At 38.6% G+C, this 20032-nt stretch overlaps 1 protein-coding gene across 5 annotated transcripts in view; it reads left to right on the top strand.

Annotated features, from left to right (window-relative positions):
* Positions 1-20032, top strand: part of LOC118593803 (interleukin 1 receptor accessory protein) — a 148645-nt gene that overhangs the window by 43848 nt on the left and 84765 nt on the right. For all 5 annotated transcript variants that reach the window (XR_004946308.1, XM_036203378.1, XM_036203377.1 and 2 more), the window contains exon 2: positions 81-145. Coding sequence is in view for 4 of the 5 variants with exons in the window: in XM_036203378.1 (XP_036059271.1) it covers positions 82-145 (64 nt within the window). In the remaining variant the exon portion in view is untranslated. The remainder of the gene's footprint in view (positions 1-80; positions 146-20032) is intronic.

The raw sequence follows: 20032 nt of genomic DNA on the forward strand, positions 1-20032 counted from the left end.
AGTTAGCATGCATTGCCAGTGATTATTGAAACTCTCCAGGGAAGAACTACCCTCTCTTATCTTTTTATTTATGTTGACAGGATGAGACTACTGTGGTGTCTGATGAGTCTGTACTTCTATGGGATCCTTCAGAGTCATGCCTCAGGTGAGTATGTGGTGCTTGGTAAATAATTGAAATTTAGATAACATACAGGATCATGTGTCCACTCTTTCTGATAGTGAACTTAAAAGAACACAATGGTTTTGTTCCATGGTCTTCTGCAGTTGTGTATAATTAAGTATCTGAAAGAACCATAGAATTTGGGGATGAGGGGGACTAGAACACTTAGGAAGAGGGCTGACCTGTATAAACACAGGGGAATCTCAACTTTATACCCCAAAGATATTTCTCCTTCTTATTACCTTAAATCCTATGGAGGTAATGCCAGGGATATAGCACGACCTACTTTCCGAGCTCAGCCGAGCACTGGAGAAGACTCATTTGTCAGCAGTCCCCTGGGATGCTGAGAACAAGACGAAGACAATGGTTTCAGTCAAGCTGTATCCATAGAGGCAACAAATTTGGATTTGTTGATCGGCTCTTTCTTTGGATATGCTTTGGAAGAGGACCCTACCAAGATCTTTATTGAGTTTGATTCACAGATTTAGTCACCATGGTCCTGGATCCAATGTAGAATAGGTTGGGTATTCAAAAGCTCATCTTTTGATGTCTCCTCTCATCTCTCAATTACTTCTCATCGTCACCCAGGTTTGCTCTATCTAGTGAACCTATAATTGCAGGCTGTTTTATTTTTTGATTCATCAAATTTTTATAAAACTTCTTTCACATAGGGCTGAAATTAGTCTCTATCATTTCCATATATTTCTTTAATTTAGCCTCATGAATGAAAAAGAAAATACCTAAAGCACAGGTTCTTTGGTTTTTCATACAGGGACCCTAGGGTTCCTAATTTTAATAAAGATCCCTGTGTATAATTCCTGTGAACACCATGGGCTATGCTTTGACTATCACTGCTTTAATGGCTATTCTCTGTGAGAACTCTTTGGAAATGTTAAATCAGTATTATGTAACCATGACCCCAGAGTTCTGCAATATGTACCTTCAACTCTTCTTCACTTGGCATGAATTTCAGCCCTCCTACCATCCTGATCATCGTTGCTGGGTGCATTTCAGTTTTTCTATGCCACTTAGAGCATTGTATTAGAAACCAAAAATAACTCTAAAGACGGGGTGTAACTAGGACAGAGTACAGCTGAAAGAACAGATAATATCTAAACTTGTGGGCCCTTTGGGACTTCACAGAGGAAAGGCTGTGTTTTAACCAGGCCTAGTATTCAACTGGGATGTGCTAGCACACAGCTGGGCCACATTAATCTACCAGCATCTATTGGGTACTTGTCTCATTTGATCAGAAAGGAATTGGTGTATAGATTCTTAAATATGATGATGAAAATCTCGGACTATAATTTATTTTCACTTGACTTAGTACTGACTGAATGTTATCTTCTCACAGAGGCTTTCCTTGACCATTTCTAATTAAAATAGCCCTGCCAGTCACTCCCCTCCACCCCATTAGCATTGCTTCAACATTTCCCATCATCTCCTAATATTCTATCAATGCTCTGCATTGTACCTCTTTTCTGTTATTTGCCATTGAACCCCTCCTTCTTATCCTTTCCTCCCATCTTTTTCCTTCCTTCCAACCTTCTTCCCTCTCCTCATTCCCTGTCTAATTCTTCTTTCCCTTTGTCGTTACTCCCTCTCTGATTTTAAGGTACTTGAAGGCATAGATTTATTCATTTTGTTTGGTTTTCCCAAACACTTGGAATGATGATTAATACAGAGACACAGTAGGTGCTCAGTACACACATGTTAAATAGATGAATAAATATCTGTTCAGAAGCCCTCTTTTCAAACTGGACAGTTTCCTGTTGGCACTCTTTAAATCTACACTAATAATTCCCATTAGAGTGTCAAGTGCCACACCTGGAAGCTAAACTGAGAGATGACCTGCTAGTGCTGCTGAGAGATCAAAGCCTCCAAAAGTTTGGGAGGTCCGCTGCCTGCCCAATAATCCTGGCAGCACTGCCTTCCTGAATGACCTTTACTGTATTCACCCAAATATCCCCTTCCCCCCAAAGGTTGTTGATAAGTGCACTTTCTCCCCAGGAACTCTGACTCATAATTCTGTCAGGGGAAGCTGCCTTCTTGAATAAGATGAGTTCTCATACCAGCCCCATTGAGTCACCATGGGAGAGGAAACATGTTGTAATCCCCTCAGCCCATCTGGCACATACTCATGCTGTCCTTATGAAGAGGTGTATTGTGTCTGCGTCTGTGCCGCACTTCCTCATTGGAGGAAGGGGAACAAAAAGGAAGCGTTGTTGACAAAGATGAAAGGGGCGACTGGCTCTGGGGATAAAAGAGATCATGGCGATCTTGGGGAATCAGTCTACCTCTTTACATAAAGGCATCACCTTTGACAGGGATGGGGATGTTGGCAAACTTGTTGGTCTCCCATAATGCTCTCTGTGCTCCAGTTTCTCCTGATATTGGAAGTGCACACTAACATAAGCAACAAAGGAGAAATATCCTGAGCACTCTAGAGGACTCCATCTATATTCCTAGGACACAAATCAGGGATTTGGTGCTCTAGACCCAAAGTTTACTGTCCTACAATGAGGTTCCTGTGCAGTGGACTGGCTTCAAGGCACAAAATTCTGACTTCAAGATGTGATGTTCTGATAGGTGAACTCTGCTTTCCTCATACCTTCAAAAAATGGGAAAGAAACATTTTCATCCAAGTAATAATAATAATAATAATAATAATAATAATAATAATAAAAACCAAATATACTTGCTATTAATGGATTAAAGCTTGGATAATTATGCTAGTGACAACATAATTAAATGTGGTCATTTTAGAATGTCCTTAAAAGCAATTGCCAGTTTGCATGCTCAGTGTTACTTGGCTCGCATACCAGATCATGGCTGTTGTAGCTCCAGCTTTTCCAACAGAAATTTGAGTCCCATGTGGTTAAATGAATTAAGTCTGCACAGCTAGTGTTCAGCATAGCTGCACTCTCTGCTCATTCTTCAGTTCCTAAGACTCCTGTTAGTTGTATTAAATACGGTTCGCTTGGGCTCTACTAGAATATAAATGATGTAGAGAGAGGGCTGTGATGGGAAGAGTGATGGGACACCATTGCGAGGGAGTCACTCACTACTGAGGAACTGCCTGCTCAGGTGTCTGTGCTGTCTACTTAAGCAGTTACATCTTTTCCCTTCCCTCTGGACCATGTTCTTCCAAAGGAAAATCACTTCAAACCTCAGCATTCCCTTATTTTCTTGTTAACCTTCTCGGCATTCCCACTATTAGCGGGAGGGAGTTCCTGCTTACAGGAATTCAAAAGAAAAATGTCAGTCTCATCACTCTGCTTTGCTTTGTTTCCCATTGGCTACAGGACAGAAAGCGGAACTGCTAAAGCTACCTCAGAGTAGGAGTAAGTATTGGGTTGGACCCTCTGATTCCAAGTTTGGAGAGGAAATGAAAAAAGTGTTCAGAATGGTGAACTTGAACATTTTGCCAGATCAAAATTATTTTCTATGTAGGTCCTATTAAAAAATAGGCAATGCATTATTGCCCCCAAATGGGTGGGCACACACAATGTGTCTAGATGTGCTTCTTGCTTCAAAGTCAATACAGATAACTGTGACTCACATGAAGGGCTAGATTCATACCTATGCCCATGGAAGAGGGTATACAGACTTGTAATGGAGATCCTAAAGGACCCAGAAGTTGGCTGAAGTGTAGCAAGTAGCTCACGATGATGCTCCTGGGGATATACCAGTCTCTACCTCTTAGCACCAGGTTCCCAGGGGGTATGGCTATGCCTGGCTTTTCCTGTAGAGATTTGAACTCAGGTTTTCTTGTTTTCTAGCAAGTGCTCTAACGGCCCCCATTCCCAAGACACATTCTGTTTATTAAGCTTTGTTGAAATGTATGGTCTGTTGATTTGTACAGTATGAATTACTCAATATGAAATAAAAAGGTGGAAACTGTGGTTTCCTAGTGGTTGAGACATTGTTTCAAGTTCTGAGAGTTTCATACTGTGAGCTGTTTGCCGCTGTTAAGAACTTGCATTGCCACTTCTTGTCACTGCACCCTTTCTTACCTTTAGAACAGAGAAACGCAGGCTGGAGAGATCCCTCAGCAGTTAAAATTACTGACTTCTCTTCCAGAGGTTCCTAGCACCCACCTGATGGCACACAACAATCTCTGACTCCAGTGGCAGGGATTCTGATCCACCATGGTCCCAACCAAGTTACTACTCTCTCCCTGCCACTTTCTCTCTCTCCCCCTGCACCCCCTGTGTGTGTGTGTGTGTGTGTGTGTGTGTGTGTGTGTGTGTGTGTGTATGTGTGTGTACATACCCATCACAGGACAGGTATATAAAGGTCAAAGGACACTTCTCTGAATCAGTTGTCTCCAAGGATCTGAGGATCAAACTCGGTCCACACACCACTGTCTCTGCCTGCTGAGCCATGACTTCTACATTCCTCCTTATTTTAGTTAAAGAATACTATTTATCATTGGCATACATAAGATATATATTTAATTAATCAGCCTTTAATAACAATTATAGCAATGACTTATTGTTTGGTCATTTTTATATGATTGATTTCAATGTGAAAATGGGGTGATCCTTCTTTCAAGGTATATTTTCAAAGATCAAAAAAAAAAATAAAAGTATGTAAGCACTAGATACGGTACCAGAGGAACACAGAGAAATTCTAAAACCTTATAGAATGCACTGAGGAATACTTTAAAAGATTTTTCTTTATTGACTTATAGTTTCATACATATTAATGATATATTATGATTATAGTCACCTTCTGTTGCTCTCTGGTATCCCCTTTCTTTTCCCCTAATTTTTCCATTTAGTCTTCCAGCTGAACTATTAGAGAAAATGATGTGCCCTCTTCCAGCAGCTATTGACAGTCATTGGCACATCAGGAAAGGATGAGGTCTGTGACTGTCCTCTATCCATGGCAGAAAATTGGATGACCCTATTATGTGTGGGTATCCACAGCTGTGTGTATTCATGGTTGTAATGGGGAAGACTTCTGAGCTGAGAATACTGTAGTGCAAAGCATCCAAGAATCTAGTGCGAAGCCATGCTGATGAGGCTAGAGAATCAGCCCAGTGAGTACAGTACTTACCTAGCAATCATGAAGTCCTGAATTGCATCCCCTATGCCACATAAACTGATCATGGTGGATCACCCCTGTGATCCTACCACTTGGAGGTAGGGGTAAAGAGATCTGAAGTTCAAGGTCATCCTTGGCTACACAGCAACTCTGAGATTGGAGACTAGCCTGTGCTACATGAGACTGTTTTAAATAAAATACAAAGAACCTAAACTGAAAAGATATATTGGGAACTGGATTGTGTGCTTTTAAAAAGTTTTGTTTTAGTGTCTGTTGTAGGCAGAAGTTCCTGTCCAGACTGCCTGCTCCCAAATAACTGGCAGCTGCTTCTCAAATAATGACTTGGAGTCTTAATATAAGTTATAAATGTTCAACCAATAGCTCAGGCTTGTTTCTAACTAGCTCTTACAACTTAACCCATGTCTATTAATCTATGTGCTGCCCTGAGGCTCATGGCTTTTACCTCTATCCCATTTTGTGTGTCCAATTCACTCTCTGTCTACCTGGCAACTCCTCTGACTCTACCTTTCCCCATCCCATCCTTCTCAGTTTTGCTTTCCTGCCTAGCTTGATCTTGGTCAGATATTGGCCATTCAGGTTATTTTTTTTTTTTTATATATTTTTTATAAAACCAATCACAGCAACATATATTCACACAGGGCACAAAAGGATTATTCCACAGCAGTTCTTGGCACATGACAGGATCACTGTATGCACAGACATAGCAGCTATGGCTGCCTGCACAAGATCAAGCCAGTCAACTTTCTAACATGGAGAGAAAAGGGCTTCATGAGTCCTGTACCTTTAACTGAGGAGCTATGTTCAGTTGATGTATCTGGGAGAGTCAGTTCTTCAAGACTCCTTGTAGGGCAACCACAAGACAGTGGATGGCTCCTCCACACCTACAAGTATATGCGCAGCAAAACTGGAGCCAATGAGTTGTTAACAAACAAAAACAAAGATAGCATGAAGTCAGGGTTTGGTAGAGAGATAGGATGGTTCTGAGAGAAGTTATGGAGAGGACTTGGAGGTAAATATAATATTAATATACTGTCCAAAATTCTCAAATAATTATGCTTTAAAATTCTGTTTCCTTTCTGTAGGGACATATAATACTTTTACATTGAAAATTATTATTTTGATAAATTATTTTTTAAAAAGCTGCAAGTAAATAACAGAATCATCATGCACCAAAAATTAACCCAGATATATTATATTCTTAATTCTCTGTAATGATTCTTCCAGCTTTTCACAAGAATCCAATTTGTTGACAGACTCAATGGCCTCATTTTATTTGAATATGCATTTTTGAAACACTCCACATTCAGATATACTTGTGACATTCAGTCCTGTCTCTGTTGCCCACGGCTGCTCATACTGAACACTTCGTTTCTATGCAATTTTGTTCAAACATTTGGAGAATGTATGAAGAATATCATTCCATTTTATTCTTAGTCCTAAAGGTCATCTGGAGTTACAGACTTTCACCCCATCATTAAAGCCTGCTTCTGAGAGCAGATCTCACCACTCCTTTATATCCAGGCTGCATTTGTGTTTTGAAACACTCAGCTACTTATTTTTCAGTTGCTTTTACTTCCTATGGGTGAGTATTATGTAGGCTTAGAGGAGAATTGTGTGCCACAATTTATTGGTTTGGTGCTCACTCTGCAAATAAAGAGCTTCTGTGTCCTGGTGATAATTTTGTGTTTGGAAAAATGACCTGATTCTTCCCTCCTATGGCCATGTTGGTTGGAAGAAACTACAGTTGCCGGAGGATGTTCATAAGTGCCTGTGGTTGTAGATGGGAAGGCTGAGATCATAGGAATGATTGTGCCCTTGGAATCACCATGGCTTCCATCTCCTCTCCTCTTTCTGCAGTCTAAGTTTTTCCCCATTGCAATCCATTTGGAAGTTCCCAGGCTTTGCTTCAGTGGCAGCTCTGCCAGGCTTACTTCTGCCGATGGATGTTCATTCTATGTTTCAACATTTTTTTTTCTTTTCAGTTTAGCTGATTAAATTCTTCAGGGAATAAAATAGATTTACACCCAAAGTAGCAACACGATTCTTGCACTTTGTTTTTGAAAGACATAGAAAATAGTTACGTGAACAAAAAAGGAACCACAACCAATACCTCCAAGTTTCTGCTGTACAGACCCCTAAGAGCAGATGTTAGGATTGCCTTGCTTTGCCTCCCTGCTTGAGAGGCAGTAGAGAGACTGCACATACCTCGGAGGACACAGGAAACCCAAGTGCCCATTAGCCACTTGTAACTTTCCTATATCCATATTACTATTTATTAATTTGTTATAGTTGTGCTTTGATTCCGATGTGCACACAAGTTAACTTATAGCCAATAAAACCTTACTGTGTTTTCAAGCAACATAGATATACAGATTATTATTCCCAAGTGGCTCACATCTATGACTGACTATTACTCTAGGTAGTTTCATTTATCTTTTTTTACTTGGAAAAGAAAATTTTTAATTGTTCACTACAGACTTGCTTATGGCTCAGACACATCAACACATAGGTTTTAAATGCATGTATGTTTTTCTCTGGATTCTCTGGGATTTCAGGCTGTTCAAATGCTGATTAATGAACTGAGTTTTGCTTTTTTGTTCCAAGAGAAAACATTAATTTTGCCCTTCTAATTTCTAATTTTCTTTGGACTCTTGATTTATTTGGTCTCCAAGAGAAAATTGAATTTCTCTTAGGCAGGATATTTTGACATCCCTGGTCTGATTTTAAGTGGCTCTCCAGAATTTTTCACTGTTCACTCAAGATAAAGGAAGATAAAGGAGAAGAGAGGGAAAAGAATGAAGGAGAAGGAAAAGGAAGATTGAAAGTGAGAGAGATGAAAACTCAGATTAAAGAATAGAGATACGAGGATGCTCTTTTACTAACATAACTAGTTTGATATAAATCTACCATCATGCTTTCTCAGATTTCAGGAACCATTTTAACTATACCCAAATATTCAAATTTACCCAAAGCTTTGCATTGAATGGTTTCCTTTTTGAACAGATTTTTTTTTTCTTTGAAACTTTCTTATTTTTTTTCTTGCATTAAAATGATGGGTGGCTATTTATCTGGTAGATGCTACAGGAGTTCCCTGACATTGTGTAACCCCCCTCCCAACCCCTGTGCCCAAGTTGTGAGAGCAATCCTCATCTTCAGTGAAAAGGCTTTGTCAGTCAGGAACACTTTGCCTCTGAAGGAAATAAACAGCAGAGATTGACAGTCCCTAGAGCTTCACATGGCCTTGGCACTCATAATGGAAGAGATGACAGCAGGAGACAGCGTAGGACCCTGGATCATCTTTTGCATGTTCATGTTTTAGAGGCAAAAGCAAACTGCTACTGCTTACCGTTAGTGCTGGGCGATCTTTGCTAGAGGTGATGTGTTGATGAAGGTTGAGTATGAACTCAGTTTCTACTGAGGTCTAGACACAGAATGTAGCTTTGTCTGGAGAAGAGTTGAAAACTTGGAAATGGCAATGGGATAATTAGTAAATGGAAGTGTTGGAGGAATCCCTCCCTCTCATTACATATAATGTCAAAGAGATGCTTAAGGGGCTTTCAGGGAACAAGAGAAGACAAAGCTATTGTTCTTAGTTGTTTCACTAAAGCAAAGGCTTCATTATCCTACCTCTATACTTTAAATACCATGTTATTGAAAAAGTTCATCTCATCCAAAATGAAGGGATAACTGATGATGGCAGCAAGAACCATAAGACGTTATATGATATTGAAATGTTTAATCGTTGAAGGAAAGAGGGATCATATTAAGATAAACATGACTTTATATCTCTTTCAATAGTCTGAATACATAACAACACTATGCTGTGTGTGTGTGTGTGTGTGTGTGTGTGTGTGTGTGTGTGTGTTATTCAAAGAAAGGAAGATACAGGAAATAACATTAACTGAACTACAGTGTATATAATGTTATATAAATCAATACTGTTGGACCAGAGGGATATTTCCTTCTGTCTTTACCCATACTGCAGGTTCAGTAAATAATTATTCCAAGTTCACTACAGTTAGTGAGGAGTAAAACAATATTCCTGTTTAACTTGCATAGCATTTAAATGTACCATGCTCGCACTGAATTCTTTGGATTAAGATATTTTATTTTTAAAATATGCCAACCAAAGGTACCTGTCAATAATTGAAGACCTAGAAAACACATTTGAAAAGTAATTCCCTACCAATGAACAAATAGAATATAGATGTGTATTTATTTATTTATTTATTTATTTATTTTTCACAGTTAAAGTATAACCTTTATTTTCCTGTTTCCCAATATTTCATATTAATATCAATATCTCAATATAAAGCACACTCCCAACTTTCAAAGTCCCACAGTCTTTAAAAATGCAAACATTCCCACCAGCTGTGGAGGAGAGTTTCCCCTGCTCCATATCCTCTCCAGCATAAGCTGTCTTCACTGTTTTTGATCTTAGCCATTCTGACAGGTGTAAGGTGGTATCTCAGAGTCATTTTGATTTGCATTTCCCTGATGATTAGGGATGTTGAGCTAGATGTGTATTTATAATGCAAATTCTTCTACAAATTGTTTGCATAGTACTTCTTAAGACATACACAGCATATTTCTGTTTTTGTTTTTGTTTTTTTTTACTCAGATTGGAGTTAATGCTTTCAAGTGTGTGAACATTTCCTAAAGGATGGAAGTTCTGAGCAAGAACATATTTGCAGTTGAATACATGAATAATGTCTCAGTATGAAGCCTATGGATTTGTGTGGAGGTGGGGCTTGGACTGTTAGCCTCAGGATGCCACAAGGGTGCTCTGGGATTAGTCATTTGGTCTCCTTCAGGGCCACCCCATAGAAGCTAACCACAGTGCATGGCTTTTCCTCTTTACCCAACTACTGTAGGCTCTGTTCCTCCTCCAAGATGTTAGGAACTTCATAAGTGACGTTTAACATGCAGCCCAGAAACATTTTTTTTTTTTGTTCCCAGTAAGGGTACAGTTCTAGAAAATTCTTTTCATTCTAAAAATGCCAGTTTCTCTCTGCAGACTTTGGCAGTGATTGGGTGTGAATTTCGAAACTTCATTGTGGTTTCACTCCAAGTTCTAGGTTATTTCTGATGGAATTGGAATAGTTTATGCTTCTCAGAAACTGTCATTTTTTTATGTGTGGCAACAAAACAGCTAGAATAACTGTGACCTGGACTTGGCAGGTGAACAAAAAAAAATTGGGCTGGAGAGATTATCATCTATCCATTCACAAGTGGGCTGCTTTACTTACAGAAAAGCTTCACAAAGTGAAACCCCAGTATCAGGTCAAACATAAACCCTCTGGAGTCTGAAGAACTCAGTAGACCATTTATTCATTTTTAAAGCATGTAATACCCTTTTTTCCACATAAGTATCCTTTTTATTTTGTTTATTATATTGTCTTATTATTAATAGAAATAGACCAAATATCTGTGCATCCCAGTCTGTGAACCCTCCCCTTTAGTATTTCTTCCTCCCCAATTCTAGGGAGGCTGGAACTTCATGATGAAACATAAATCCCTGTTCACTAGGTGCTTTTAGGGCACCTCTTTCATGCAAAGCTTTGGATAATGGAAGTGGGAAAACAAATGAGGCATTTTGCATTGATCTGCTGATTCATTTATTCATCCATCCACTCATTTATACTGTGTGATTATGAGGTCGAAATTCTGCTTATTTGTGCTGGTTAATAGAGCAGGAATTTTCTCTGGTGTTAGTTTGGGGGGTAGGTTGAGACTGAAGGAATGAAGTAAACAAAAAATTTATAAAAATCTCACGGTGATCATTCACAGAGCATCATCTAGTTGGAACGTCAGCTGTAATCATACTTTCCTTGTCTGGTAGCCATGAAAGAGGGATTTATTTAGGATGATGCCATTTTTCTATTAAGAGTTGAAGGATGATAAAGATCTTCTGTATGCAATACACAAAGAATAGGAGTAGGCCAGTGAGTATCAAGGGATGCCTTGAGGCATAGGCTCATTCTGCTGATGTTACTGGAGCTTCAGTGATTGGAGGGAGTAAAAGATGTGGGTTGAAAAGCAAGTATCCAGGGTTCAGGGAATATGATAGATGTTCTGACAGTTTCCATTAATGTAGTGAGAATATACTGAAGGATTTGAGCAGGGGTCTGGTATCATCCATCCAAGTTATTAAATATTTGTGCTAATATTATATAGAAAATTGGACTAGGGAACACTTGGGTATTGTATTCTTCTTTTGCCTGGAGCCATCCCTGGCAGGGAGCAGATCCCTGCAGAGGATGTAAGGAGTTGTCAGGGGAGGAGGACTAAGCCAGGTCATAGTGGTGGTGAGAATCTTGCAGCCTGACTGACTAGCAGCTGAAGTGCTTCTTTATTTATACAGAATTTAGTAAGCAGGGATACATTCATGATGTTCCAAAACATAGATCATATCATTTTTTTGGACATGTGTCTCACTTCCATTTGCTCATCACCAATAAACTATGACAGAACAGTTATTATTTCCAATAAATTTTCCTCAAGTTTTGACATCATTGATAAACAGAGTTATCATGTTTACCCATTAACCCAAAACCCAATTTTTAAGAATCTATAGACATATGACAGCTTGTTCTTAGGCTGGAAGCTCTGGTTACTTCAAGGATGCTAGACCAAAATAAAATTTCTAAGCCGGCCCAGGCATATTGCTACGTCTCAAGCAGTGTATTATTAACTCTTAATGGTCAGACTGCCCCCCAAAAAAATCCTTATACCAAAGCTGCTGCAGTTATTATTCAAATTCTGACATAACACAATGTTTATATCTTTATGTAATTTGTCTATATGTCTAATCCTGGCATTCTGTTGTTCCTTGGTCATATGACACCATAGTGGCTCTGCCTGAGCTAACTTTTCTAAGAAAAGGAGGTCCTGATATCTCCTTCTTTTATCATCTCTCAATTCTTTCTTTGTTCACTTTGTATAGGACAGAGATAACTTCAGCTAATCTAACTTTGTTGCTGTATATGTCATGTAATTGCCTGTGTGTATATTGGGAAGAGGCTTGCAATCTGAACTGTGGCCAACTCTTCTAGCCCACAGAATTGTGTTGAGATTTTTGAGTTTACTTTGTTTTGAATATCTTGTTCCTGTGTAAGTACAGGGACAGATGTTTCAAGAATGTCTCATAGCCTCATAAAGAGAACTCTGGCTTCTTTATATGTGTCACAACTTCCAAGGCGTAAGGAAGACCTTCAAGTAGATAAGAATATCTCCCTAAAAATGGGAGTGCTAGTATGCTTAGGACTTTCCTGGGGAGGCTTAGCAGCAGCATTCCTGAGAGAAGGCATAAATGCTTCATAAAAAATTTCCTATCAATCCATTATCCCCAAGTTGTGCAAATATTAAAAATCCCCCAAGTATTTAACAGGTGGAGATTAAAACCAAAGGTGGCATGGCAGCCATCATGTGGCCCAGCTTTGCTGGATTTTTGTCAAGCAGCTGTGCTGGCTTTATGATTTCTGCTGTTCCCATCAGATATGGCCGTGGCAATCATTAATTAACCCATTTGGCATAAAATGTGTAGAAATGCTTAATTTTAAAATAAACGTGTTTTTTGATGAATTCTTGAGTGGGTAAGAATACTTCAGAGGCCCAAACTAAGTCAAAACAGGGATCCCAAAAGTGGTTAGTAGAGCCCCTGGTTAATATTCAGTCAGTGGTAAAAGATATATTTTGATAATTTTATTCAAATAAAATTTCTTTCTTAAAGCTTATATCAAATCTAAACTCAATTGCATTAAAAATTCAAATGTGAAGACATAAATTTCAAATTTTACTAGAATCAAACATTTTATGAATTTGGGATTGGTTAAAACAAAGCTTTCCTAAATATATCACTAAAGCTAAAAAAAAATTTGATATATTTGACAATGTAAAGATTTGGAAGTCATTAGTGGGGCATCAAAATATTATGAACTAGGGCTGGAGAGATGGCCCTGCAGTTAAGAGCACTGGTTGCTCTTCCAGAGGACCTGGGTTCAGTTCCCAGCACACTACACACACGCCAACACACAACATTCTGTAATTCCGGTTCTAGGAATCCAATGTTCTCTTCTGGACTTGGTGGGCACCAGGCAGACATGTGGTGCAGACATACATGCAGGCAGAACACCCATCCACATAAAACAATAAAAAATTAAAAATGCTATAGTCTATATGACAAGTGAAAATTAAGAAAGTATAGATGCATGGCGAAAATTAATGGCATCACAATGCAAGGAGTTTTTTGCACTAAAAAGAAATTCCACAAGTATAAAGTACACTCTGGATTTAAAAAATACTAATAATTGAATGGAAGTTTGGGTATTTAAGAAAGAACATAACAATTTGTCCACCCAGGATAAATTTTATTTTAAGTTAAAATTAAAGTAAAAAACAACAGTAAGACGAGTTTCTTTTTAACTCCTCAAGTTGTCAAACATTAACGAACACAGTCCTAGCTAGTGCCTTCAGGTCGTGATGAGCCACACATAGAGAAGAACGTGATGGATGAGTAAGACAGCCGTGTGGAGGGCACCTTCTTCTTTGTTGCAAAGATGTCACCAGAATACTTCCTTTGAACCTTGAAATGAATCTTCCTGTAAGACGAGAAGCAAAGAAAGATGTTTTCACACCTGGTTCTCCTAAGATGTTTAAAACTGGGAACATGGAAAAATGCAAATATTCATTAAGAAAGTAAAGTACCATACTATAAAGCCATTAAGGAAATAGTCGACATTTATATTTGCTGATGTGGTAGTCAGTTTTTTTCATATAAATAATCCTTCTTTGAAATGGTTATTGTAAATCAGAAGACTTTATAAATCTTTACCAGCTGTTTTCTGGAGTTGGAAAAATACTGCTTTGTTCCAGTTGTTAATTTTTCAGACATTTTTTTTGATCCAGTTATTAAGTTGTTATCATTTTGAAATTGCCTTCTTTCCAAGTATTAATCCTGTAGAAATGGGCAAATCCATGCTTCCAATGGTCCCTTTCTCTCTTCCCAGCTGTGTTAATAGCCCACCACAGAGGCACACATGCAAAAAATTACATGAAATTACATAAAACCTTTGGCAGGATACCCCCATTCCCCCCACCATTTTCTATTTTAAATTTATTGTTTGAGAATTTCATAAACACACATAAGGTGTTTGGACCAAATTCAACCCCTGCTTCCTCCCCTCCAGCACCTCCATATTCCACACTACATTCCCTACTAGCTTTGTGTTCTCTTTAACATTTTAATTAGTTCTTTGAGAATTTTACACAATGTATTTTGAAAGTGATCACCCACCTCAATCGATCCCTCCCCTTACCACTTCTTCTATTCCCTCCCCCCATTCCTTACCACACAACTTTGAGATCACTTCCTTTTTCTTCTTTCCCCATGCAGGTGTTCTTTTTAAAACCCACTGAGTCCACTTAGTACTTCGGTATGCTTATGGGCATAAAGCCTGCTGGTGCTATCTTTAGGAGGCAGAATAACATTGGTGCTAATTTTCTCACTGAAAATAATTTACTTGTTGTACTAATAGATCACACTTCTATTTTACTTATCATTAAAAATAAAGACTGACTTAATTTTCAGGAGTAGGAAAGAGTGAGAGCTGAATGGTTAAATCAGGATGGTGAACCCGGTGCAGTGGTGATCACAGGTGTTTAAGCATTAACAACCATTCCTTCCTGTAAGCTACCCTGCTAAGAATGTCCTACCTAGTCCAGAAATTATTTCATTCTTCATGTGATTATCTTGGCAGACTACTAAGTTAGGTGTTCTGTGAGGAACAGAGCTATTGATTTTTCGGTACTACAACTATGACTATTTGATAGGTAAGTCATAAAGTAATTAAATTAAATAATTAACTAAGCAAACACTTAGAAATTACAGTCAGTGAGTCCTCATTTATGTTCATCAGCATTTGCTAATTTGTGGTATTTGGTCTCTAAACTACTTATATGCTTACCTGATTTATTTGTACTTGTAAACAGGCAGTTTTCTGGCTTGTTTTGTTTTTGTTTGGCTGGTTGTTTGGTTTGTTGTTTTTGTACCATGTAGACAAAATCAGACTGCAGAGTATGCTCAGCCAACTGTCAACATTTCAATTTCTGTAGGAATTGATTATGTATGCGTTAAACAAATGACTACTTTTTCCTTCATCTGTCAGCCCTCCTGAATTTCTTTCTCCATTGCAATAAACATATGTAATATTTCTTTACCATGTGTCAGAGATATTCACATTCTTTTCTATACACTAATTATCAAAATGGCAAATACCATAATTGTTTTTCAGTTCAAAAATGCTTGATTCTTAGGACACAATTGTGAAACACGGCATTGTCCTGATGAGGAAGTACAAACTTGTAGAGGTTCAGTGACTCAGCCATGGACACACAGTCAATAAAAGAAGAGCACCATGCTCTTGTCAGGCCCATTGCTCTTTCTCCTGACAGGCCTGTGTGATTCTATACCATCATTCATCTACTAAAGACATTATGTATTTTTTCCCAAAGATGCCATGTGTTATAAACAATAAAATCAGACAATATTGGTCTTACAGTTCCCACCACAATCTAATTTTAGAACATCCCATCACTGTAAGAAACCTTCTTTACTCCTTTTTCTCCCTACCCTTATCAATAACTAACCTAATTTAATTCAATTTACATCTCGATAGATTTGCCTATTCAGCGTCTTTTTATAAATGGAATTATACTGTATGTGGCTTTTATGATAGGTTTATATAATAGAATTTTTTCACTTAATGAAAAGTCTCTGAGATAAATCCAAGCTGCACAACGTTTTATTAGCAGATAATGTTCTACTGTTTATCCATCTGTCATGGAGAGACAAGAGAGTTGTCTCTGCTTTGTGGCAATGAAGAACAATGCTGCTATGTGCATTTGTGTAAGCTTCCATATAGACATGCACTCTTATTGCTCTTGGTTATTTACCAAGAAAGAGAATAGCTGGGCCATGAAGACTTCATCTTTAACATTTGAATAACTATTCAACTTTTCACCAAAGTGACTGTACAATTGTATATGCAGTGTTTTTCCTTTGAGACACAATCTCTCTCAGCATCACAGGATGATCTAAAACTTACTGTACATCCCAGGCTAGCATAAAACTCACTCATGGCAATCCTCCTGTCTTAGCTTCTCAAGTGTTGGGATTTTAAATGTGAGTCACCATGCCAACTTTTCTTTTGCTGTTGTTACTGCTGTAAGCAATACTTTAAAAAACACCCAGCGAATTAATACCGGGTGGTAGAATGGGATCCTTAGTGAAAACTATACTGCATCAAAAAACAAGCAACTAATGGATGTGTACCCTACTTTTGTGTTTGGATGTAGTGATCAGTGTTGCTATGACTATGATCCTGATTTCAGTTCCCATGGATGTAAACCCACTAGGATATATTCTTATCAGAAAAATGAAGAAGATACTGGTTATGCCTTCCTGGAAGACTTGTTATAGAGATCTCAAGAGATAATATGTTTGAAAGTTTCTGTTATCAACAAAAGGCAGCAGATGCTCTCTTGAATGAGTCAGAAACTAGATGTCATACAGTCAATAGACGGTAGATGAGGAAGTACCAACTGTTCCTTGTTTTGGGGATTCCAATTGAAGCTTTTGCATTAGAAGGTGTATATTTGATTACAGGCATTCTCGTTTCCATTTGTGATTAAACTTTGGTCCAGAAAGGACTTGTGTTCTTTCTTAGTATTTCTTTAGTTATCAACATTATAAGAGTCAGAGGGCAGCTAGCAGCAAGTTCCCACTCAGTTACTGGATGGAGACCTGGTCCCTGTGTTCTCTACTACTCAATTTGTTCTGGAGGACTCCAAGTCAGTTCTGACATATTTTTCAGTTGTGGTTTTGGTATAATTGCAGAAGACCCAAGCATATACTGAAACAGGAAACAAAGTGAACAACATATATGCCGCTTCTATACCACCAGGACTCCCCGTGCTTGTTTTCTGTCTGAACATCTTTTGTTACTTGCCATGGTTCATGGATAATGCCATTACTATTATTGTCTTTACTTTAAAAATGGAGAGCAAAAGTGTAAATGTAGACTAACTCTAGAAACATAACATACCTGATGCAGAGATTCAAGTGTGTCTGTGATTTGCTAGGTGCCCTTGGGGAAGCTGTTTGAGCTCTGAGAATCTGTTTGTCTTTGTAAAACCTTTCAGCTCCTCTGACTCCACCTCACTAAGATCCTGAAATATGGTTGAGGGTCAAGAGCCTCTGAGCTGTGCTGGTGAGATGATCCAGTGGGTAAAGGCATGAGCCCTCAAGACTGAGCTCAATTCCTACAACCCAGGTGGTGGAAAGAGGGACCCAACTGGGAAAGTTGCCCTCTCATAGCTACATTCAGACACCAAGTAAGAAGATATAAAAGAAAAAAGAAGAGCCACTGAGCAAAGTCACTTTCTCTTTCCTTTCTCTTTTCATCAATCTGTCACTTCTTTCATATGACTCCACCTATATTTTTTTCTATCGTAACTCATCCTACTACAAACCACACCGTATTGTTGATTGACTGACTTTTCTGCAATATTTTCATGATGCCTTTGTTCTTCTTCCGTACACTCCATTCTTTATACAACCAACCAGTTAGTCATCTATTTAAAACGTTTTAGATGAAGCACTTCTACTGATGAAAATCCTGGTAGTGTTCTTGCTATTCACAGAATTAACTTCCAGTTTCTTTGGCACCTATGACTGTTTTCAGATCTCAATCTGGCATGTCAATGTCTTTATAACACTTTGTGTGTGTGTGTGTGTGTGTGTGTGTGTGTGTGTGTGTGTGTCTGTCTGTCTGTGTGTCTGTCTGTCTGTCTGTCTGTCTATGCCATGGTGTACCTGTGGAGGACACACACATCATAGAACAATTCAAGATCATCAGGCATGGAGCCTTTACCCACTGATCCATCTCTCCAGCCTTATTCTGCTTATTCTACTCTGAGTTTCTTTTAGACATCCCTGTATACCATTTCCATCTCAGGATACGGTGTCCCTTCACATCTTCACATATATTTCTTTAAACTTTGCCTTTTACACTTAACTACCCAAGAAACATCTGCTCTACCACCAAATACCAAAAGCTCAAAATTAGTGATATCCCTGTGTGGAGTCCTTCAGACTGCCAGGATTTTCCTCATGGTACTCATTCTAACAGCCTTTGGTTATTGATTGCCTAAGCTTTTACCTATTGATTTAATTCATTGCATAAAGTCAGTCATTGATAAGATGAAAGCCCAATGGGGACAGGCTCAATTTATCCACCTTTGGTGATGAGTACAGGCTTTGCTCTGTAAATGCTCACTAAAAACTCCATTCATGAATGCACTGACGTAATAGATGTCAGAAATTTCCTTCTTTGTGCTAGATTAGGTTGTATGGGGACACATGGCAGGCAGTTCTGACAGGGCGCATACTTCTATTTGACCTCTGCTTTCACTGTGAGCTCCCTCAGCCCACCCTACATACAAACACATTATGTACTGGACTCCGTGCTGGGCACCATGCAGAGTGAGCAGCACCTGAGCCCTGACTTTGAGTTCCCAGTTTAGCTGTGGATCAGCCACATCCTCAAATAACAATTGCACAAGGTAGAAAGTGGTCAGCGGTACAAGAGGTCCAGAGGAAATGCTATAGAGATTTTGAAGTGAGAGAAATTACTTCCAACCGAGAACAGACAGCTGCCTCTGGAGGTGTAGTGTCCAATTGAGGCTTTAAATGATGGGTGCGATTTTAGTCTTTGGAGATTGTGGAGAAAAGGCATTGAAAAATGTCCATGATCAAATCCTTGCACCATTCTTGGTTTTACAATTAAAGCCAAGTCTTGAAATACTCTTTTGAAATTTTGTTTTTACTTTTTACTCACTCATATTTACATGTAATTTAAAATTTATAATGTATGGAGTCTAGGAATTTTGACAAATTAATTTAACAATGTAACTAGTATAATTATGATACTGATAATTTCCAATACCCTCCCGAATTGTTTTCATTCTGCGGGGTCACCTATCCCTATCCCCAGTCCCTAGCAGCCACTGATCTATTTTCTGTCCCCATGATCCTGACTTTTCCAGAATCCCAGCCAGATGAGCTCCTACTGGTTTTATTTGATCTAGTAGAATGTATTGAAAGTATATCCACACTGTTTTGTCTATTTGAAGGTCATTGTTTGTTGAGCAGTATTTCATTATTTGGTGAAGTGTCAGCTAAAATCATTTTTCTGTTTTCTGAGGATTTACTTTCTCATTGAATTTTGAGAGTTGTTTATGCTGGATTCTGGATCTCAGACCTTTATCACATTGGTGGCTTGTGAACAGTTCCATCCATGCTTCACTAGTTATTGTTAGTCTTGCCCCGTGTGTATCACTGATTCATTTGCTATTTGTTTTTCTACTCAATATGTTTGAACAACTTCAAATGGTTTTTTTAATTCACAGTCAAGGGTAGAGAGATGGTCAGAAGACGAAAAGGGGGATTGTCGGGTTAGCAAGGAGCCTTAAGGTACTTGGGAAGAGAATTGAGATATTCAAATATCCGTAACCGATGAGGTGAGCACTGAAATGTCATATGAATATATAGGCAGTGTGCTCTGCCATGCTACTGCTCTGCTGTCCATTGAGGTTTCTGGCTTTTAAAAATAATTTTTAATCAGATTTCACTAGAAAGGAACAGTGAAAACTCCAGCTTGCTAGATTTTGAAACCTATAATAAGGTGATGATCCCATCCACTGTCACTGATGTTGATAGAGGTTGGTGCGTAGTAGGAG

This window comes from Onychomys torridus, chromosome 12 (assembly GCF_903995425.1).
Source record: "Onychomys torridus chromosome 12, mOncTor1.1, whole genome shotgun sequence".
Lineage (NCBI taxonomy): Eukaryota > Metazoa > Chordata > Mammalia > Rodentia > Cricetidae > Onychomys > Onychomys torridus.